The 18334-nt window shown below is 53.3% G+C and overlaps 6 protein-coding genes and 1 non-coding gene across 7 annotated transcripts; 4 read left to right on the forward strand and 3 right to left on the reverse strand.

The window, feature by feature from the left end:
* Positions 1-4691: 4691 nt before the first annotated feature.
* Positions 4692-5193, forward strand: BGZ61DRAFT_472010 (uncharacterized protein; the record flags this gene model as incomplete). Its single annotated transcript, XM_046248281.1, has 2 exons — positions 4692-4843; positions 4887-5193. The coding sequence occupies 2 exons, from the start codon at positions 4692-4694 to the stop codon at positions 5191-5193; spliced, it is 459 nt and encodes a 152-aa protein (XP_046110383.1).
* Positions 5194-6037: 844 nt separating this feature from the next.
* On the forward strand, positions 6038-9731 carry BGZ61DRAFT_339463 (uncharacterized protein; the record flags this gene model as incomplete). The annotated part of the gene is made up of 3 exons (XM_046239233.1): positions 6038-7763; positions 7822-8977; positions 9029-9731. The coding sequence occupies 3 exons, from the start codon at positions 6038-6040 to the stop codon at positions 9729-9731; spliced, it is 3585 nt and encodes a 1194-aa protein (XP_046110384.1).
* Positions 9732-10654: 923 nt separating this feature from the next.
* BGZ61DRAFT_472012 (uncharacterized protein) lies at positions 10655-11587 on the forward strand (the record flags this gene model as incomplete). Its single annotated transcript, XM_046248282.1, has 1 exon — positions 10655-11587. One exon carries the CDS (start codon positions 10655-10657, stop codon positions 11585-11587), a length of 933 nt encoding a protein of 310 aa, XP_046110385.1.
* A 507-nt stretch (positions 11588-12094) lies between these two features.
* On the forward strand, positions 12095-14383 carry BGZ61DRAFT_409820 (major facilitator superfamily domain-containing protein). The gene is made up of 3 exons (XM_046243229.1): positions 12095-12686; positions 12757-13104; positions 13164-14383. The coding sequence occupies exons 1-3, from the start codon at positions 12329-12331 to the stop codon at positions 14144-14146; spliced, it is 1689 nt and encodes a 562-aa protein (XP_046110386.1). The 5' UTR covers positions 12095-12328; the 3' UTR covers positions 14147-14383.
* BGZ61DRAFT_553085 (uncharacterized protein) lies at positions 14228-15684 on the reverse strand (the record flags this gene model as incomplete). Its single annotated transcript, XM_046255545.1, has 2 exons — positions 14228-15228; positions 15325-15684. 2 exons carry the CDS (start codon positions 15682-15684, stop codon positions 14308-14310), a joined length of 1281 nt encoding a protein of 426 aa, XP_046110387.1. The 3' UTR covers positions 14228-14307.
* Positions 15685-16225: 541 nt separating this feature from the next.
* BGZ61DRAFT_t46 lies at positions 16226-16320 on the reverse strand. Its single transcript has one exon. It is a non-coding gene; the product is annotated as a tRNA-Ile (tRNA).
* Positions 16321-16582: 262 nt separating this feature from the next.
* BGZ61DRAFT_526657 (uncharacterized protein) lies at positions 16583-17196 on the reverse strand (the record flags this gene model as incomplete). Its single annotated transcript, XM_046252995.1, has 3 exons — positions 16583-16748; positions 16797-16945; positions 17002-17196. 3 exons carry the CDS (start codon positions 17194-17196, stop codon positions 16583-16585), a joined length of 510 nt encoding a protein of 169 aa, XP_046110388.1.
* Positions 17197-18334: the final 1138 nt, after the last annotated feature.

The raw sequence follows: 18334 nt of genomic DNA on the forward strand, positions 1-18334 counted from the left end.
AATTCACCAATCCAGATCGTTTTGGGCCTTTGGCTAAAGGGTGACTAGGCAGTTCTTAGCATCTCTCACTGTGAGAAAAAAAAAATTAATGCATGCCGTTAGCGGCAAGTAGCTGGCGATCCTACTTTGGAGCAGCACTGGACGCCAGTAATGACTTGCGCCAGGCCGCAGCTCACCAGCCTGTTGGGTTTACAAGTGGGCTGTGATGTTTGAAAGCGTATCTTCGACTCGCAATCCGATCGGGACCCGATCGGGGATGGAGCTTAAGCGGAGGATGAGGCCTGCGAGCTGAATGAATGGGTATTGGGTTCTGCGGAGTGTGGTCGGCAGGAGGCAGTGATTGGGGGATGTTCTGCAGTGTGTGGGTGTGATGAGTTGGGTTCCCTGTTCTTTACGAGAATGGGCGTAATGCGGGCTGAGCCTGAAGGGGTGATCTTTCCGAGGGGGTCATACGTCTACATATAATTGACGCGGCTACCCATATCCGAAAAAAAGTGAGACAACAGGATTTCCTGCTTTGCCGCTGCTAGGGTACAGCTCACGAGACAAGATGGGGTGATATCTGGATATGGACTTCCGTGATGTTCTCCACTGGCAGCCACCAAAGGGACATCGCTGGGATCGCGATACGCCACTATACCGCGGATGATAAATGAATATGAAGTAAGCTTTATGTCTGAGCCTTTGAATATATTGCTGGCTCGAGGTACGATGCGATGGCTCACACAATGGGCGTTGGGGGCATGAAATCTAAATATGCAAGACAACCTCTCAGACGTGGGGGACCTAATGATCTCCTCCTTGAGCGCGAAGGAGACGGTCTGTAATATGTTCTAATGATATAAACAAATTACAGCGACACGTATCCATCTGCTACCAGATTAGCATTCAAGAATATCCCGATGCCATTAGGTTTCATACCAAACAGAGTTGCACACCACTGACTGAGACAATTTGCCATTAACTGAGATGATAAACGACTGTGCATGGAATGGCCATTTCAAAAATCAAGTTTTAGCCCCAGGGGGAACACCTCTAGACCGAGGAAAGAACAATAATACGACCGTGGCAGTGAAGGTGAACAAACAAATCCACAATGTGACCAGCAGGGGACCACGGCCAAGAGAAACAATATGATCGATCCAATACGAAACATTCGCGCTGGACGGCACGGAGAATCGACGGGGTATTTACCAATTTCCTAATAAATCGTTTCAAATCCTAGATCCACTAGCAGGCATGCCTAGACTTGTTTCGGACCTATGATTAGACATGCTTCTCTCCGAATTGTCGGGTATACTGGCTGTTATGTTGCCCTGGTGTATGGTTACATATTAAATGCGGTTACTGCGCCATGGGTAGCTGGGGTGTTGGGTAGGAACATACATGGTTGCTTGACAGTGGCTATGCGTTGGGCATATCTACTAAGAGTCTTTGTCATAACTATCCAAGGTCCAGGTGTGATTGAGAATCGGGTATTGATATCCCCATACGGTTTGCCTGGAACCTGGCCACTGGAAGAGATGGGGACTAATGATTGATAAACCAACTCCATGATAGACCGGTGTACAATAGGTTGGCTCGTCATATGTTCATATATGAGTGGAAGATTTGAGGCCCAAAGGCTACAGACAAGAGCAGGAATGATTGATGGTGTCTTTTGTATGTCAATTTACTGGGAAGTAAGCGAATACGAAAGCCGAACCCGGCCTATGGCTTAGTAAATCATATTAACCTGAGAGGAGTCTGCAATTTACCACTCAGCCTGCAACTTGCATATTCTCCGGATGCCACACTACGGAAAGAACATTGGCGTGGGTTCAAGAACTCGTAAGAAGAGGAAGTGTACTGGGAAACTTGGAGAGCGCTTCACTATCTTGAGGTATATTTCGGAAAATGCTGCCGAATCCGTTGAAGAGTAGGTCGCCCTGTGTCATGAATGTGTGTACCAGCTAGGTAGAAGCGTACACGGCATTGGTAACTAGCCTCGTTACACCCAGTAGCACTGACATTGTAACGTAGCTACAGTCCCAATAGTAGTGTAACTGAGCCTGGCATCAAGGGTGCCGTTACAAGATGTCATAGGGCGGGCAGAGACGACCAGGAGAGATGGAAATTCGATCGGAAGAGAGGCGGCGAAGCGGCGGTGCCGACCAGAGCTAATTGATTGACTAAAGCTACAAGCAAAACGGGTTTTGGGAGAAAGTACTAATTCGAGAGAGAGAAAAGAAGGCTCCATGAAATTTTGAGAACTGAATACAATTGTGCCGCCAGAGTTTGGTTCCTCCGTGCCGAGAGTTGGAGGCTGTATCGGCGAGAGTCGCCCGGCCACTGCAAACCGTCGCGACTTACACTCTCTGGTCATAACAGGCAAACGGAGCGTTAATGTATATAGATCGTATCTCACAAATATATCTATATATTGACAGGGGTGATTTCCTTCCTTGGCAGCGCACGCCGACAACCATGACAGATCCTGCTGACCTATTAATTCTTGCTATAAGGGCAACTGACAATTCGATGGAAATTTGGGGGGCCCGGATCTATTCCTTTTGAAATGTTGCCGTGCGTGTCCAACATGAACGTTTTTAACATCAGACGTCCCCCCTGAGCGCCCAACTCGACGTTGGTCCCTCAGGGATTCCTCATGCTCGATTCTCCCTAAAGCAGCCAATACAGACGAAATACAACATCTGATGCAAATCCACTTATCTCTGGGAGTCGAAAAAGCCAAGAACGTAGTAGGAAGTATATGGGCTATCTTATTTGTGAGTTGGTCTGGTGCCCAAGGTGAGACAGGCTCGGTATCGAAAGCCAGATCATCAGCAACCAGCAAGACTGAAGATTCCCTGGGATCAAGCTGGTTCCGGCAAAAGAATGACATCATTTACTACCAATGCAACGAGAACAAGGGCAGTAAAATTGACGGGTGTTGACTGAGTTTGAGGACGTTGCATGGACGTCGATCTGACAATGGTTCAAAACACCACGCATCTATGTCTAAGGAACTTCTATCCGCATACAAGTGCAACTGCCTTTATCTAAACATCGGCTAATTTATCATGCCCGGCTTATATGAGCAGTAGAAAGTACGGCCTTGCGCAGACGGCCTGATTCCATTACTTAATAAAATAAAGTATCCTTAGAAGTTAGGAGTAATAATGTAAGAAATGATTGTACTAAATTTACCCTACTGAATAACTTCGGCTCGTTATTATTAGTTCTTTTTAGGATTGTGGCATGTGCTCATGTGTGTGAAAATAGCAATACTTCAAGCTACAATACTCTTAGCTAACTTACCAAGTATTAGTTTTCTCGCTCCAGCATGATTTTGATCAGGTATTAAAGAAGCCGTAAACCGGCGGGTGACAAAGGAGAAAGAGGAATAACGGGTAAACTACCGATCTCCTGTTGGATTTGAGAATGCGGGGATAAGAACTATGCTCGGTGTCGTAATAGCCGTCAACAACAACGACAAAAACCGCAACCCTATTCATCACCAGTGAGCCACTTTTACGACATATCGGATCTCCGATTCGGGTCACTGCATAGTTCCCCGGCGGGGGAGATATATGTACCTCGACCAAGCGTTCCATACCGCATTTGTTCTAGGTGATTCATAGACAAATATGTGAGCTCTGCTGACGAGGATACTATCCCATGGCTGGGCTAGAGCCTGGGATTAACACCCCCATATCTCTTCCCAGAACATGTCTCGGTCGTCTTTTACGCATCGCACTAGACGTATAATCGGTGCAAGGATTTGGCTCTCGAACTCGTCTTGGCCGTCATCCCTCACCCGCTGGACATGACAAATAAACCCACTTGAAATGTGTTTACACTTAACGACGCCCTGCAGAAACTGTATACTTAATCCATACAGCCATCTTGATTGAGTAGCGTTGTACGTACGGGCTCCCCTTGCAAGGAAACTGAGGGGACTCCCTGATAGGTAGTGAAAGGACTGGCAGCGTATGCACGGCATGAATGCTCTGAGCCTAATGTCACCGGGAAAAAATACCACCTGGATCTGGTTCGGGTAAAATAAACACACGCTCTCTCACTAACTCACACAGTGTAAAGCGCGGGCGGTGTGGAACTCGACGACTGATGAGCGTTGGAAAACTCACTCGAGGTTTCACTTCCTCCGCAGAGAGGCGGCCCCAACTGATGCTGCTACTCAAGGGAGGCATAACGCCAATGCCACCAGGCACCAAGCATTTGACATCAAGCTTGGAGAACTTGACGGCACTGTGAGATAATTCATTGGACAGCCAAAGTCTGCAGAGTTTGTGGTCACCTTAGATAAGCGACTGATCTAATTTAAGGAGTCATGTTGACATCTGCAATAAACCTTTCCAAGCTTGTTCAACGTCGGCCGCTGAAAGACGAAAGGTACGTAGGTGCTTAACCCACTTGCTTGTGGCCAAACACGGTCCCTCGTCTTTCGGGCGACCCGTAATGGTCGCGACTTATTTATTAGATAAGATGCGTCTAAATATTTCTACATGGTATGACTCGACATGTTCTAAGCGTTCCAAACCATGTGCATCCATAACTGGTGGAGTGGGGCCGCGGTCAACGAGTTCGCATGACGCCACAGGTGACACCCCAGATTTCACCGCAAGTCAGTGTTGCGATTGATATTGACCACTCACTAGGTTGATTACCTCACTGGGTTGATTACCAATATGCGAGAATGCAACACTACTGTACGGACATGGCGCATCGCAATACGCCCGAGATCAGCGGCTAAAGTAGGCAGACGGGCACACGAGCAAGAGAACACAACAGCAGCGTCAGCCCATCGTTTGTTGGCTACCTATCCCTGGCTGATGGCACCGTGCGTTTCCCCGTGCTCAGAGAAGATGTCTGGAATGTTCCAGCGCGTTCAACGCAGGAATCAGGAGGAACTTCCTAGAAGCAAAAGTACTCGATATTGGCCGAGGTGGGGGGCCCGCATGGGTTGTGGCTGTGGCTGTGGCTGTGGTCAAGATAATCGGCGGCCATGGCGGTCGGTCGGTCGGGGAAACGGGAACGGGCAGTCGCGGTCACTTGCGGTCAGTTCCGGCCACGGACCGGTCTATTGCCCCGGTTGGCAAGCCATGGGTGTGCCCCCGCCAAAGCGACGATCCAAAGAATCCCACGAAGCCAGATGGAAAGGCGCAAGCGGTAGAAAAACCAGGGTGGTGACGGTGGGCCGGTCTCGGGCAGGCTTCGAGTGGGTGGGCTTGCAGCGTGCAGGCTTGCAAACTTGCAGGCGGGCTAAATAAGCCTCTAAAATCGTCGTCGGCTGCGCGGCCACGCCTTGCGAACAACGAGGAGCGGAGCCCCGGATGCGCCCCACCCGGCCTGACACGGTGCGAGGGTTACTGTGATGTCGAGCTGACCATCTCACCGACAAGAGTAAAAACGCTGCTGATCGGGGCGTCCAAGGCGACCTGTGGCGCACGGACATGCCCGCATGCTCTCCACAACACAGTGCACCGCCCAAGCCGGCACCGTAAACCCACGCAATTGGTGCGCTGACCCACCCTCTCCAGGCCCCAAATCGTGCTGCCTGTCAATCGAAGGGCGCACTCTTGACATTCTGGCACGCACGAGACCCCAGCCAGTCGTGCCTTCTCCTCGGTGGGTCGTCGTTTTCCCCTTGACTTGCTTGGGTGGCTCTTTTGGTGTGGCTGGACTTGGGTGCAATAGGCGCTCCAGCGGGCAGACTCTCTCTCATGACTCCATCCGACGCCGCATCTCAGAACACCATCGATTGAACAAAACTGTGCCGGCCTCCACGTATTGCTGACTCGTCTTCTCCCCTTTACTTCATCTTTATGTCAACTTCTCTTGGCTCGAAAGGCGTCAGGAAGTGGGACACGTTTGAATAAATCCTCGTCGACTTGACATTGACATTGACACTACAGCACTACACAAAGGGCGGGTGCTTGTCATTGTGACGCCTTTTCACACCCTCGTCGATGAAACACGCGCCTTTCGCCTGACTACAGCTCGTCTGCATTGCGCCCTTTGAGCTACCGCAGCCATGACCACCCTTGACGAGATGGACGAGTATGTCGACTGGGACAAGGCTGGCGACGCCCTGGGTAACTCCATGAGCAACGCATTTCACCCCGAATCCACCCTCGCCCACTCTACCGACAACGACAACATCGATCTCGTCCTAGCAAATGTCAACGAGGACGACTTTAGTTTCTGCGCCCTGCAGCACTTCTCCGAGAACAACTTCGCCATGCCCGATGTCGCCACTGCTCCCCTCGACATGGACTTGACCACGGCCCTCGACTGGGACTTCCCCTCGAAGCCGTGTACCAACTGCTCCCTCGGTGGCTTCTCGTGCAAGACCATCCGAGAGGGTCAATTGAATGGCTACTGCACCAGCTGCGTTGCTCTGAGCGTCGACTGCAGCTTTGGCAACGGCGTTGGGCTCTTCAACCTCGATCAGACAGCCTTCCCCGCAAACCAGTGGTCTGTATCTGATCTCCAACCAACCACCACCGTCCCCGACGATGGCCATGATGACTCCCTCAGGTCGTCGCGGAACACATCGGCAACTGACTTGGTCACATTGGCCGAAGGCGGCTCGACCACCGCGGCCCCTCCTAAAATCGGTGCTCGATTCTCCAGAGAGTCTGTTCGCATCCTGAAGAACTGGCTCTCCACTCACAACCGCCATCCCTATCCCAGTGACGAAGAGAAAGAAATGCTTCAGCGACAAACCGGTCTCAACAAGACCCAAATCACTAATTGGCTAGCCAATGCCCGCCGCCGTGGCAAAGTCCAGGCACAGGCCCCTCGTTCAACATCCCCTCACTTCAAGACTTGGTCAGGTCCTATGGATATTCCTCAGCGCCGAGGCACTCCTGCCCTCGAGGCCATGAATCCGCTTCAGCGTTGGGAGCATTCTCCCCCAGAGAACGAACCCGCCTCGGTCACTGCTATCGCCAGGGCCGTCACTGCCTCATCATCAGTCCTGTCGTCAGGACTGAACAGTCCCTTCAGCTTCCACTACACGGACGATGGTTCAGGCAAATCTCTCTGCAACCAGTCTTCGGCTAGCAGTTTAGGCACATCACACTCCAGCAATGGATCGTTTGGCTCAGCCTACTCACATGGATCGCGAAATTCCTGGGGCTCCTTTGGTTCAGCCCCGTTCAACACCCGAGGTCGTCGCCGTCGTCGACGAAGAACGGCAGCCGGGAAGCCGGGTAATGAGACAAACACGAGCCTGGCAGCTCCTCTCAAGACCTTCCAGTGTACATTCTGTACCGAAACTTTTAGAACAAAGCATGACTGGCAGCGTCACGAAAAGTCGCTGCATCTGTCTCTTGAGAGATGGGTCTGCTCCCCCCACGGACCTCGAGCCGTCAACCCAGAAAACGGCCAGTTGTCTTGCGTTTTCTGCGGCTTGGCCAATCCAGACGATGCTCATATCGAGAGCCACAACCACTCAGCCTGCCAAGAGCGATCAGGCGAAGAGAGAACATTCTATCGAAAGGATCACCTCAACCAGCATCTGCGCCTAGTCCACAACATCAAGTTTTCGGACTGGTCCATGAAATCCTGGAAAATTGCGACTCCCGAGATTCGGTCACGGTGCGGTTTCTGTGGTATCGTGATGGATACATGGACCATTCGAGTCGATCACCTGGCGGAGCATTTCAAGACTGGTTATTCCATGGCTGACTGGAAGGGTGACTGGGGTTTTGAAGTCCCTGTGCTCGACATGGTCGAGAACTCTATCCCTCCTTGTATGAGACCTCTGCAATATCCTGTAGATCAGCTTAAAGCGTCTAACTTTTGAAATAGATCTCATTCATTATGAACGGAATTCTCCATTGCCATATGTAGCAAATCATTCTCCGCCAGAAACCCCCCGAAATGCTTACGAGCTAATCAAGCTCGAGTTGGCCTACTTCATGGCGAACCACGAGGAGCAACATGGACGACTACCAACCGACGACGAACTGATGGTGGAAGGATGCCGTATTATTTTTGCGAGCGAATTGTTGTCTCTACAGGGAGTTGCAACTCTCCCTTCTTGGCTTCGTGATATTATCATGAACTCCGACGCGCTGGCACAGAAGGCGCGATTCGGTCCCCTTCGTGGTGCAGCTGAAAACAGGCTCGCGTCACTCAAAATTAACGGCAAGGATAACATTTTCGAGGAGTGCCCCATGGAGGTGCAGCTTCAGGAGTTTGTTAGGTTCAAGAAGATGTTGGGCCTGACGCCAATGGACGACGAACTCCAAGAGGAGGCTTGCCACATTGTGGGCCGCGTCGAAGAAGTGTCTACACACCCTTCTGACGCCATCGCCAACTGGCTGTTGCGCCTGGTCGTATCCTCCACCACCTGGTTGGCCCCGTTCCGACGACGAGCCCATCTTCCACGGAACGAAGATATCAAGGATCAAGTGTACCGTTCCACCGATCCCACGCTGATCGACTCAACCATCCACAGCTACTCTCGCCTTGAGAGGGAACTGGGGGATTATCTCAACAGCCAACGGTCCCAGGGATTTGAGCCTACGGATGAGGATTTACAGAGGGAAGCACGTATCATTATCTATGAGTTCGATGACGGCTGGAACCAGACCGCAGCCGACAGCGTCACCTGGTTGAAGAATTTCAGGGGCCGACACCCTATTGTGGGAGCAACGACAGTATCTGATAGCTCACCAGCCATCTCCCTCCAGCCGAGTACTCAGCCCACGATGACCGAAACCCCACTCACCACAATCACCAAGTCGCCTGAGTGCCCAATGAAAAACACCCAGGGGCCTCATGAGTCCCCAAACTCACTTCAACCTGGGCCCTTTTTCCTGAATGACGCCAACTGTTACCGACGGTTAGCAAAGGAGCTGACAAGGTGGGTGTCATCGATAATGTCACCAAACAACCCCAACCAGCATGTACCTACCGATGCCGAACTGCAACATCAGGCTCGCTGGATTCTTTATGACGAGTAAGTGATTATGGTTAAAGTTCTCAAACATATAAACTAACATGTACATAGTGATGACCCATGGAACCAGACTGCCGCGGATAACATAGAGTGGCTCAGGAGGTTCAAACGCCAGGTTGGCATCCTGAAGGAGGACGGCCCTGGCCTCCCCGACTCAAACGCCTGGGCGGTTGAGCAAGGTGGCACTGGATTTGCGCCGCCTTACGCTTGCCCCAAGTCTATGCTTGAGCCATTCCACGACAATGTCCAGGTGCCGATGAGAATCGGAGCGAAGTCTTTCCCTGCAGGCCAATCAGGGGCAAACGGCTACCTGGAGACTTTGTCGTCTCAGGATGCTCGCCCAGCCTTGGTCTTCTGCTCCCGTGAGCTGGAGCGCGGCCTTATCAGTTTCGTGGAGAACCATGTGGCCAGCACAGGGCGGATGCCGACGGATGCGATGATGCAGGCCCGGGGTCGCCAGATCCTCAAATCGGACGCCACGGCAGCAGAGGACTCAACGCTGTTGACCAAGTTCAAGGAGATGATGGCCGAGAAGCTTCCGCAGGCCAGTCAGGCTGAGACAGCGATCGATGGCGCGCCCGCTATGCCCAGCAATATGGATGTGAACATTTCGGACGAGGATATCGATAACATGTTACAAGACATGAACTTTGAATTCGACACCCAAGACTTTGGAGGGGTGTCATTGTTGGGGATGGAGGGAATGGACGACATGGGTGGTGTCAGTCTGAACATGGACTGCTTCAGAAACTAGGGACCACTTTTCACGATCGAGGAGGCGCATTAGCGATGATTTTGGGGGGAGAGGTTGGAGGATTACGATGTTGGATATGCTTCTGTATAAACACATGCAGATAAAACGATGGTGTTCGATATGTCAACGACACTAGCTTGCGGATACCATGGAATTGAATGACTTTGGATGGGAATTTTAAACACGAGACGGGAAAATATCACACTGCTCTACCTACATAATAGACTTATACGTTGGGTTATCACATATGCACATGAATGGAACGGACCATGTACTTACGGTTTGTTGTATCTTATTAAGGTCGTTGTAGAAATGAAGGTGTCCCGTGCGTGCAGCAGCGTGCAGCAGCGTGGAGATGTCATGTCACCTTGCAATCCCAAAATCCCACAATCTCACAGGGATCATTTTCAAGTGCGCATTGATTCACATGACAGGGAGGCCCGGTTTCGCACCTCATAACGGGCATTCGCGCCGTGGGCCGCGCAAAACGTGGTCTTGGTCCCCAAGGCGAGACTGATTTCTGCGCTTCAACGGACGGTGGCTTCTCTGCCGTCCCAACGGGGCGCGCCAACCCAAGGACCGAAAGGATCCAAAAACACTTCATCGACCTGCGATTCCTAGCTTAGGGGATCCGCCGTTTCGTTTTCCCTGGGATCCGATCCGAACGCCCCGAGGAGTGAGGAGCGCCGGATATTTATTTGGGGCCAGCTCGTCAGCTCGTCAGCGCGGCTCCGCCCGTCGAGGCTGCGACGTCAGCCAAGGGGATTCTCGTGTGACGAAAGACGACGAGACGGCGAGGAAGAGGCCGCTGCGAGGAGGCACGCTGTGACGCAGAGATCGCGACTGGCTGCTGGATGACACCGGCAATCGATTGAAGGCGCTATTGCTCTCGTATCGCGCCACCACGCTTCTTCGCCTCGACAATGCCGACGTATCTGTGCCACGGCTTCCGATGGCACCGGCGCGACATCCGCGTCTTTGTCGTCCTCAACGACCTCGACGACGCCGCCTCGAATTGGGTCATCGGGCCGGCTACGTCGTCGGCCATCCTCTCCCAGTTCCACACCAGCTTCAACTTCCTGCCGGAGCCACCGTCACCGTCTGCGCCGCCATCGCCATATGTGACCAAGAAGCCTCGGCCCGCCACGGCCTCGGACGGAGAGCCCTTGCATCACGACGACGACTTCACCGTGCCGCCGTCGCGCGTCGCCGAGGCCAACGACGCCGTGCTCGTGCACTCCTGGTCCGCCGTGAAGCTGCTGGAGGAGTTTGACCCGGAGGACACCAGGTTGCCGAGCCGCCCGTACGCCTATGTCGCCGACTACGTTGTGCGCATCGACCTCAGCGCCAATGTGGTCGATGAGATGGCCAAGTACCGCATGCGGAAGCAGGATGAGTGGTTTGAGAGGTTGAGAGACGAGTTGCAGAAGGGCGAGGACATACGATGGTATGTCGTCGTCTGTGGAGATGAATTGAGGGAGGTGCCTGCAGAGAGTGACGATGAGGCAAACCTCAAGGACGACGAGAGTGAGGAGGAGTCTGTAGTCGACGACGACGACATGTCACAAGGCATCCCCCAAGGGTTGAAACCACGGCCCTCGAAACCACCACCTTTGAAACCACCACCCCTACAGCCAGTCCAGCAGCAACAACGACCACGGACGAGTCCTGGGCCGTCGAGCACCAGCAGCCTTCCGCTGCGTCCATCGCCGCTCAGTTCACACCCGCCCCTCCCAACCCCCCCAGCCGAACCAGGAGGCCAAAAGCAGCCTGCGCGGCCGCCGCTGAAGAATAAGAAGTCCATGGCAGAGGGGCTGAGGAGGTTGTTCGGGAAGAAGGAGAGTGCCACGCGGTGAGTGCGCTGGGGGGTGGGGAGTCTGTGTCATTGGGAGTCTTGGACAGCGAAAAAGCGTGCCTGGAAATTGGGGCTTTTTTTCGTCGTCACTGGAGAAGCGACGACGTTTGATTTCTGAACTGAAAGAGCGAGACTGTTTGGAAGAGTGGTAATTGTCGGTGCAAATCATTAATGTTGATAGGACTCAGCGAGGGAGGGGGATTGCAATAATTGGTGTTGCAGGCCCGGATGCAACAGAGGGAGGCTAAGGATCAGCATCTTTTCATGCTTGGGATTTAAGCCGTACACTTTTTAGAATACTTAATTGGCCAATTCAATAATACTTAGTTTACCCATGTGAAACAGAAACTTCTCGATTGAACCCCAGTTGCACATCACACATCACGCAACCAAACATCCCGATACTCCGGGTCGGATGGAGCCAAAGCTGAAACCCGCGTAAGAGACGTCCCGATGACGTCGGGCCTCGCGTCACGTGTGGGCGAGACACCTCTCCAATTGACCGTCCAACCGACAGGGCCCAGCAGTGCAACGTCGTTCTGTCCACGCAACAACCTCCTTACCTCAGGTAGCGAGGATGAATTCTCTGCTCGCTCACCTGCAATAGCCGCCTCATCCCTCCCCGGCGCACCGGTCTTTTCTGCCGCCGACCCTCCGCAGCATTGCTCTCCTCCCGCTGCGCCCCCTTTCCATCCTCCGACTCCGTGTTCCTCCCCCCCCCGAAAGCCGGTGGTAGCTCCAGATGACCCACCCCGCGCACCCGGACGCCGCCGAGTCGTTCGCCCAGACCACGGCCGAGTTCAACCTCAGCGACAGCGACGATGAGGATCTCCGGTCGGCCGTCGGCGGCAGCGAGTCGTACGAGCTGCGCGACCGCGACCGCGACCGGGACCGCATCGGCGGCGGGCCAAGTGCCATTTGGGATGTCGACGACCACAACCACCTCCAGCCGTTAGTCGACCGCCGTCCCAGCGGGAGCTCCGTCGCGAGCTTCCAGCTGTATACTCCCGACGAAGACCGCGCCGTGCGTGGCAAGTTCGACCGCAAGCTGGTGCTCTTCGTGGCGCTGCTGTTCCTGTTGAGCTTCGTCGACCGGTCCAGTATGTCCATCCCTCCACTCCCCGAACATTCCATGCCGAACCAGAACGCTGATCCTAATTCCCCACGCAGACATCGGCAATGCTCGCATCGCAGGCATGGACGAAGACCTCCAGACCTCCCCGCCGCGCGATGATTGGTACGACTGGTCGCTCACGGCCTTCTACGTCTCGTACATTGCTTTCGAGTGGATGTCCCTCCTGTGGAAGGTCATCCCCGCGCACATTTTCGTGTCCATGGTGGTGCTGACGTGGGGTCTGACGGCCTCGCTCCAAGCCATTGCCACGTCGTACCCCGTCCTGATTGCCCTGCGTGTGATCCTCGGCATTGGCGAGGCGGGCTTCACGGGCGTTCCGTTCTATCTGAGCTTCTTCTTCAAGCGGGAGGAGCTGGCCTTCCGCACTGCCATCTTCATATCTGGTTCGTACACCTCCCTAGATACGCTGAAATCACATGGCTCACCTTGAACCTTTCTATAGCGGCCCCTCTCGCCACAAGCTTTGCGTCCACGCTTGCCTGGGTTATTATCAAGTTCGCCCAGCTCAGTCCCATCGCGCCCTGGCGGCTGCTCTTCATCGTCGAAGGCTTTCCCTCCGTGCTCGCCTCCGTCTTCGCGTGGCACATCATCCCCGACTCTCCGCAGACGGCATCGTACCTTACCAAGCGAGAGAAGAAGGTTGCCCGCCTCCGCCTCCGTAATGAAAAGACCACCACGGCTAAGTCGAAGCCCTCATCCGGCCTCAAGGCGCGGGACGTCGCCGCCGTGTTCGCCGACCCCATCGCCTGGATCACGGCCGCCATGTTCTTCCTCACCAACATGGCATACTCGTCGCTCCCTGTCTTCCTCCCCAAGATTCTCACCGAGATGGGTCACGATACCCTCACCTCCCAGGCTCTCAGCGCGCCACCCTACCTCGCTGCTTTCTTTATCGTCCTCTTCACCTCCCACATGTCCGACCGTCTTCGCGCCCGTACGGTCCCCTTGATCTTCCATGCCCTCGCTTCCGCAAGCGGCTATGGCCTCCTCGCCCTCGCCAAGCCCCTGGACCTCCCTAGCTTCGTCCGTTACATGGCTGTCTATCCTGCAGCCATTGGTTTCTTCAACGTCGTCACCCTCATCATCACCTGGAGCATCAACAACCAATCCAGCGAGAGTCGCCAGGGCGGTGGCTTTGCCCTCCTCCAACTTGTTGGCCAGTGTGGTCCTCTCATCGGCACCCGCCTGTATCCTGACCGTGACGCACCCTACTACACTCCGGGCATGTCGACCTGCGCCTTTGCCATGTTGGGCGTCGCCTTTTTAGCTTTTGCTCTGCGTCTGTATCTCAAGCATTTGAACCGCAAGCTAGACAGAACGGAGACCGAGAGGCTGGCTGATGGAAGTACTGTTGAGGAGGAGGGCCTGGTTGGCCCCGGAAAACGAAAACAAACACCAGGCGCGACTTTCCGTTATATGTTGTAAGATGATTGTGTGTAATGTAGACCTGGCTCGGCATTGGTATGTTGGATATGCAGTGGCCAATTGGATACTTGATGAACCGAGCCTATTCAAGTGCGTCTGGTATTTGTATCCTGCTGATACCCCTTAATGACTATTATAATTAACGTACACCCCCACCTCCTTCATTTTTGCATCTTGAACGACGACCCGAATTGCATCCACTCTGGTGCATGATACTTCTCGACGCCGTCCTTCCACCACATCTTATGTCCATAGCGACTCCGCTCAATCGAGAAAGTCCCAAACCCCTTTTCAATCTTTCCCTTGATTGCATCTCCGGGCTTGTTTCGGCGCCGCAAGGCCTTCCAGGCAGCATATTGTTTCATCTCCTCATCGCGCTGGCGCCTCATTGATTCGCGGGCACGGCTGAACTGACGGGTGCTGTCCTGATACGCGTTACTGGCCAATCTCTTGATCTCGAGGCGTGGTCGCTTTGCAAAAGGCTTCGAAAGACTTCGAAGGGAAAACTGGGAGGGCTTGCGCTTTGTTCCTTTAGGCCCCGTGCGTTGATATGCCGAAGGAAGCGGGCTCTCAGGGTGAGGAGCATCGCCTACCCCGTCGTATTGGTTCTTGATCGCCATCACCTCACTATAGCGCGGGGGCTTGGACTCGGCCGAGGTTCTAGTAGAGCTTTCTTCGCTGCCCAACCTTGCTTGTTGGAATGTTGAGTCTTCGGGCAGTATTTCCGCACTTGAATTGAGTTCATAGCGATGGTACGACGCGATGGGCTCGCGCTCTCCTTGCCACTGTGTAATGACAGCCGCAGCTTCCGCGATGGCCTCTTGTGTGCTACCCGAAGTACTAACAGACCGTTGCTTGGACGATGTTGAGCTCGAATGGAACTGGGATAAGCGGCGATTGGAAGGTCCGAACTGGGAAAGATTTGAGAGACTCAGGGTGTGAAGAGGCAGTTCAGACACAGGCGATTGAGTTGATCGAATGCCCTTGGAAGGGTACGACGAGGAGGTGCTTCGTACCCGAGTAATCTGAGGCTCAGGGGATAGAGACTCTGATGAACCTAACCTGAGGTTTTCGCCAACCAGCTTGAGGAGATTGGCATGTTCAGCGAGCAGTTCCACAGGTGGTGATTGGGATGGCGTGTTGAGTAGTGACCCAAGATCATCAGGCTTTGCCTAGACGGCCTGCTCATCCTGGGTGTGTTCGTAGGGCGACGAAGGGAACATGGCGCCATTTTGAAGAAATGGGGGCGGGTTTGTAGTCCAAGTATTCGAGTCGGCGGGATCGAAGCTTGAGAACGCTGCTGAGGCGGCATCATCATCCTTGATTATCTCTGGCCTGGAGTTCTCCTGAGTGAGACGATGTCGAGTAACGATCCTCCCACGGGGGTCGGACCGTCGGCGAGAGCGGATGGGAGCACGCTTCAGAGCGCAAGCTGGAGTGGGCTCAGCGTTAAAGGTGATCTGGTTGTTGTGGGAGTCATGACCAGAGGGGATGGTCCGAGGATGGGGGCGGATGGGAAGGGTGAAATGATGTGGCATGATCAACACGATATCTGGATGTTGGTTGGGATATGAGTGTAGAGAGTAGTAAGGGGTCTCTGTTTATTGATGGAAGAGAAATACTAGCAAGACTACGAGATGTTAAAGTAGTGGCAGGTCTTGCCTTCGTTCTTGTCGTGAATCTTCTGGATGTAGATGGCTATAACCACCCACCCTCCTGCCGTCCCACATCAGGAAAACAAAGGGGCACCTACCACAATGTGAGTTTAAATGTGAACTTCTTTACCTTGCGCACTTGACGAGAGTCTGCTGAAAATACAAAAGAAGGAGGCTACTATTGAACCCGCGGAAACAACCAATATAGCTCGTTACCAAACTTCCGTCTCCGTCTTGGGCCAACACTGCTGAGCTGGTTCCCCTTCACTGAAGCGGCCGGGCAAGTAAATCAGAATAATGAAAAAGGCTACGCGGGATCAACTCCCACACAGATTCCCATGCCATCCATAGCAGACAGTGCCTAACAAAAAGAAAACGAAATCAATGAAAACGTCAAAAAGATTGGACGGCATCAAGAGTCTATTGCTCCCGGCAGGGCTTGAACCTGCGACCCTCGCATCACCAACACTGGCAATTGAAGTATTAGTACGATGCTCTAACCAACTGAGCTACGGAAGCCTTCCAATTTGTTGAAGTCCAGGTGCGTTATTTTTGTTCATCAAGTGTTGCGGAGTTGGGCAAATTGGTGTGGTGGGGCCGCAGCCTAGATCCTCCCGGATGTCACCAAGCATGAGAGACTGATAAGGCATGGCACTGTTATTACTATTTCCCCTATTAAATCCTACAAATTATTTCTGGTGCAATTCGGCTCGGGCCGGTTGAATGGCTTCTCTAATTCCTCCCGTCTGTGTAAATCGACTCTCCACAGAGCCAGCTGCTCTCAAGTACAGTTGGTACATTTTGCACATGTGAAATACTTCGTTTCATACCCCAACTTGCTGCCTTCTTCGCTGGGGACTTCCTGGTGAAAGAGATCGGACCATCCGTTTTTGGTTTCTGGCCATGCGAAGAACTTGAACGGCTCGCATCGATCGTTAACTGAGCGCCTATATCTGGTTAGCATAGCTCCATCCGGGCGACGCTGGTGAACATACCCGGCCATCCGGCAGATGGCACCCGGCTCGACAAAGACGGATCCGACATGGCCGGCGATATCAGGGCTAAGCTGTGAGCATGTGTAGTCGAGCTCGGGGTAGTAGGCGTAGCAGGGTGGGCCCCAGTTCTCGTCGTAGCAGAAGTAGACCTGTTGTAGCAGTTGTTAGCAAGAGAAGCATGTTCCGGTCATTGGATTATACATACCATGCCTGCATGTCGTTTATCGGGGTTGTACTCTGCTGGTGTTTTCCCCAGGCGAGCCCTCAGCTCATCGGGATCTATGGGTTCATGCCGGGGGACGTCGCGGGAGCTGAGAGGCGATGACCACATGTCGACCGAGGCGGAGGTGGAGCATCGAAAGAGAACCGCGAGGATCAGAGTAGTGTAAGTGAGCTTCATGGTCAGAATTGAGCAAGTAGCTGAGAATGAAGATGGTGTTGCGTTGTCGATATTGTCGAGGAATCTTGAAGTTATTAAATGTCTACTAATAAGTTTCACATACCCACTTTTCTCGGCGGCGGCACTCGATGCATTTGACCCCGGCGTTCCTCCACAAAGGACCCATGACGTGGAATCCTTTGTGGTTGTAACCAACTCCAAGCCCACTTTTGCTGGCGGCTAACGACTCCTACAGGCTGCCTTTGACGCATGAGGCGGCTACACGATGGCTTTGACGCACGCGGCGGCTACACGATGCGACCCAGGCTTCTCATCACACAAAAGAACCATGACGCGGGACACTTTGCGGGCCGTTGCCATGGGTTCATGCACAGCCCGGCTGCTGCAGTTGGTTATGACTTGCAGTGTTGGTTGATCGATCGTCACTTAGATGACGGAGCTCGCGGGCGGTGCCGCTCACGACGCACAGGGTGTGAAACATTCCGGTAAAATGAGGTCACAAGTGCATGATCAGGAAAGCATAAAAATATCGGCCTCTGTATTGGACGGAACCAGCCGACGCTCTCGGGCAATTGGATATGCGTTGTGTAATGTTGACAGTGTGATCAAGTTCAATTCACGAGGCCTTCGATACTTGTGACCACATCGGAATCCTGCTGGCTGGTATGGAATCTCACCTAACACCGCGTGAGCGACCAGGTTAATGGAGCACGGCGTTTGAGTCAGCCTCTTCCAGTGTCCGGCGCATATGCATGCAAACGACGCTATCATCGTGGAATTGCATAGCTGAGTTACAACTTCTATCTTGACCTGAGACGCCACCAGCAGTTGGCCCACAATGGAAAGAAGTGAAGAATGTCCATCCAATTCCGATAAACATGGCTAGACTCGGATATCATCGTGCCATGCGCCTTCGAAATCGAACCCGAAGGCCCGAGTTGCGAGGGTGAGCTGGTTGTTCAAACCTGGAGGGTCCTAACTGTGAGATTCCCCATCATGAGCACAGCATACACTGTACCAAGTCACGTTGAGTTCAAAGCAATTCGTATTGTCCCTTGAGGCGTCGATCATGTACGAGAAAATTCTGTGTCGCCAGGCCTCGTCACACTTCCTCCCAGTCCACGAGCCTTGACATGAG

This window comes from Ilyonectria robusta, assembly GCF_021365365.1.
Source record: "Ilyonectria robusta strain PMI_751 chromosome Unknown BGZ61scaffold_2, whole genome shotgun sequence".
In the NCBI taxonomy this organism is placed as follows: Eukaryota; Fungi; Ascomycota; class Sordariomycetes; order Hypocreales; family Nectriaceae; genus Ilyonectria; species Ilyonectria robusta.

Coding starts and splice junctions, on each gene's coding strand:
- BGZ61DRAFT_409820 (XM_046243229.1), top strand. CDS start 12,329: ATGACCCACCCCGCGCACCCGGACGCCGCCGAGTCGTTCGCCCAGACC. Junction 12,687..12,756: donor GAGCTTCGTCGACCGGTCCA/GTATGTCCATCC, acceptor TTCCCCACGCAG/ACATCGGCAATGCTCGCATC. Junction 13,105..13,163: donor CACTGCCATCTTCATATCTG/GTTCGTACACCT, acceptor ACCTTTCTATAG/CGGCCCCTCTCGCCACAAGC.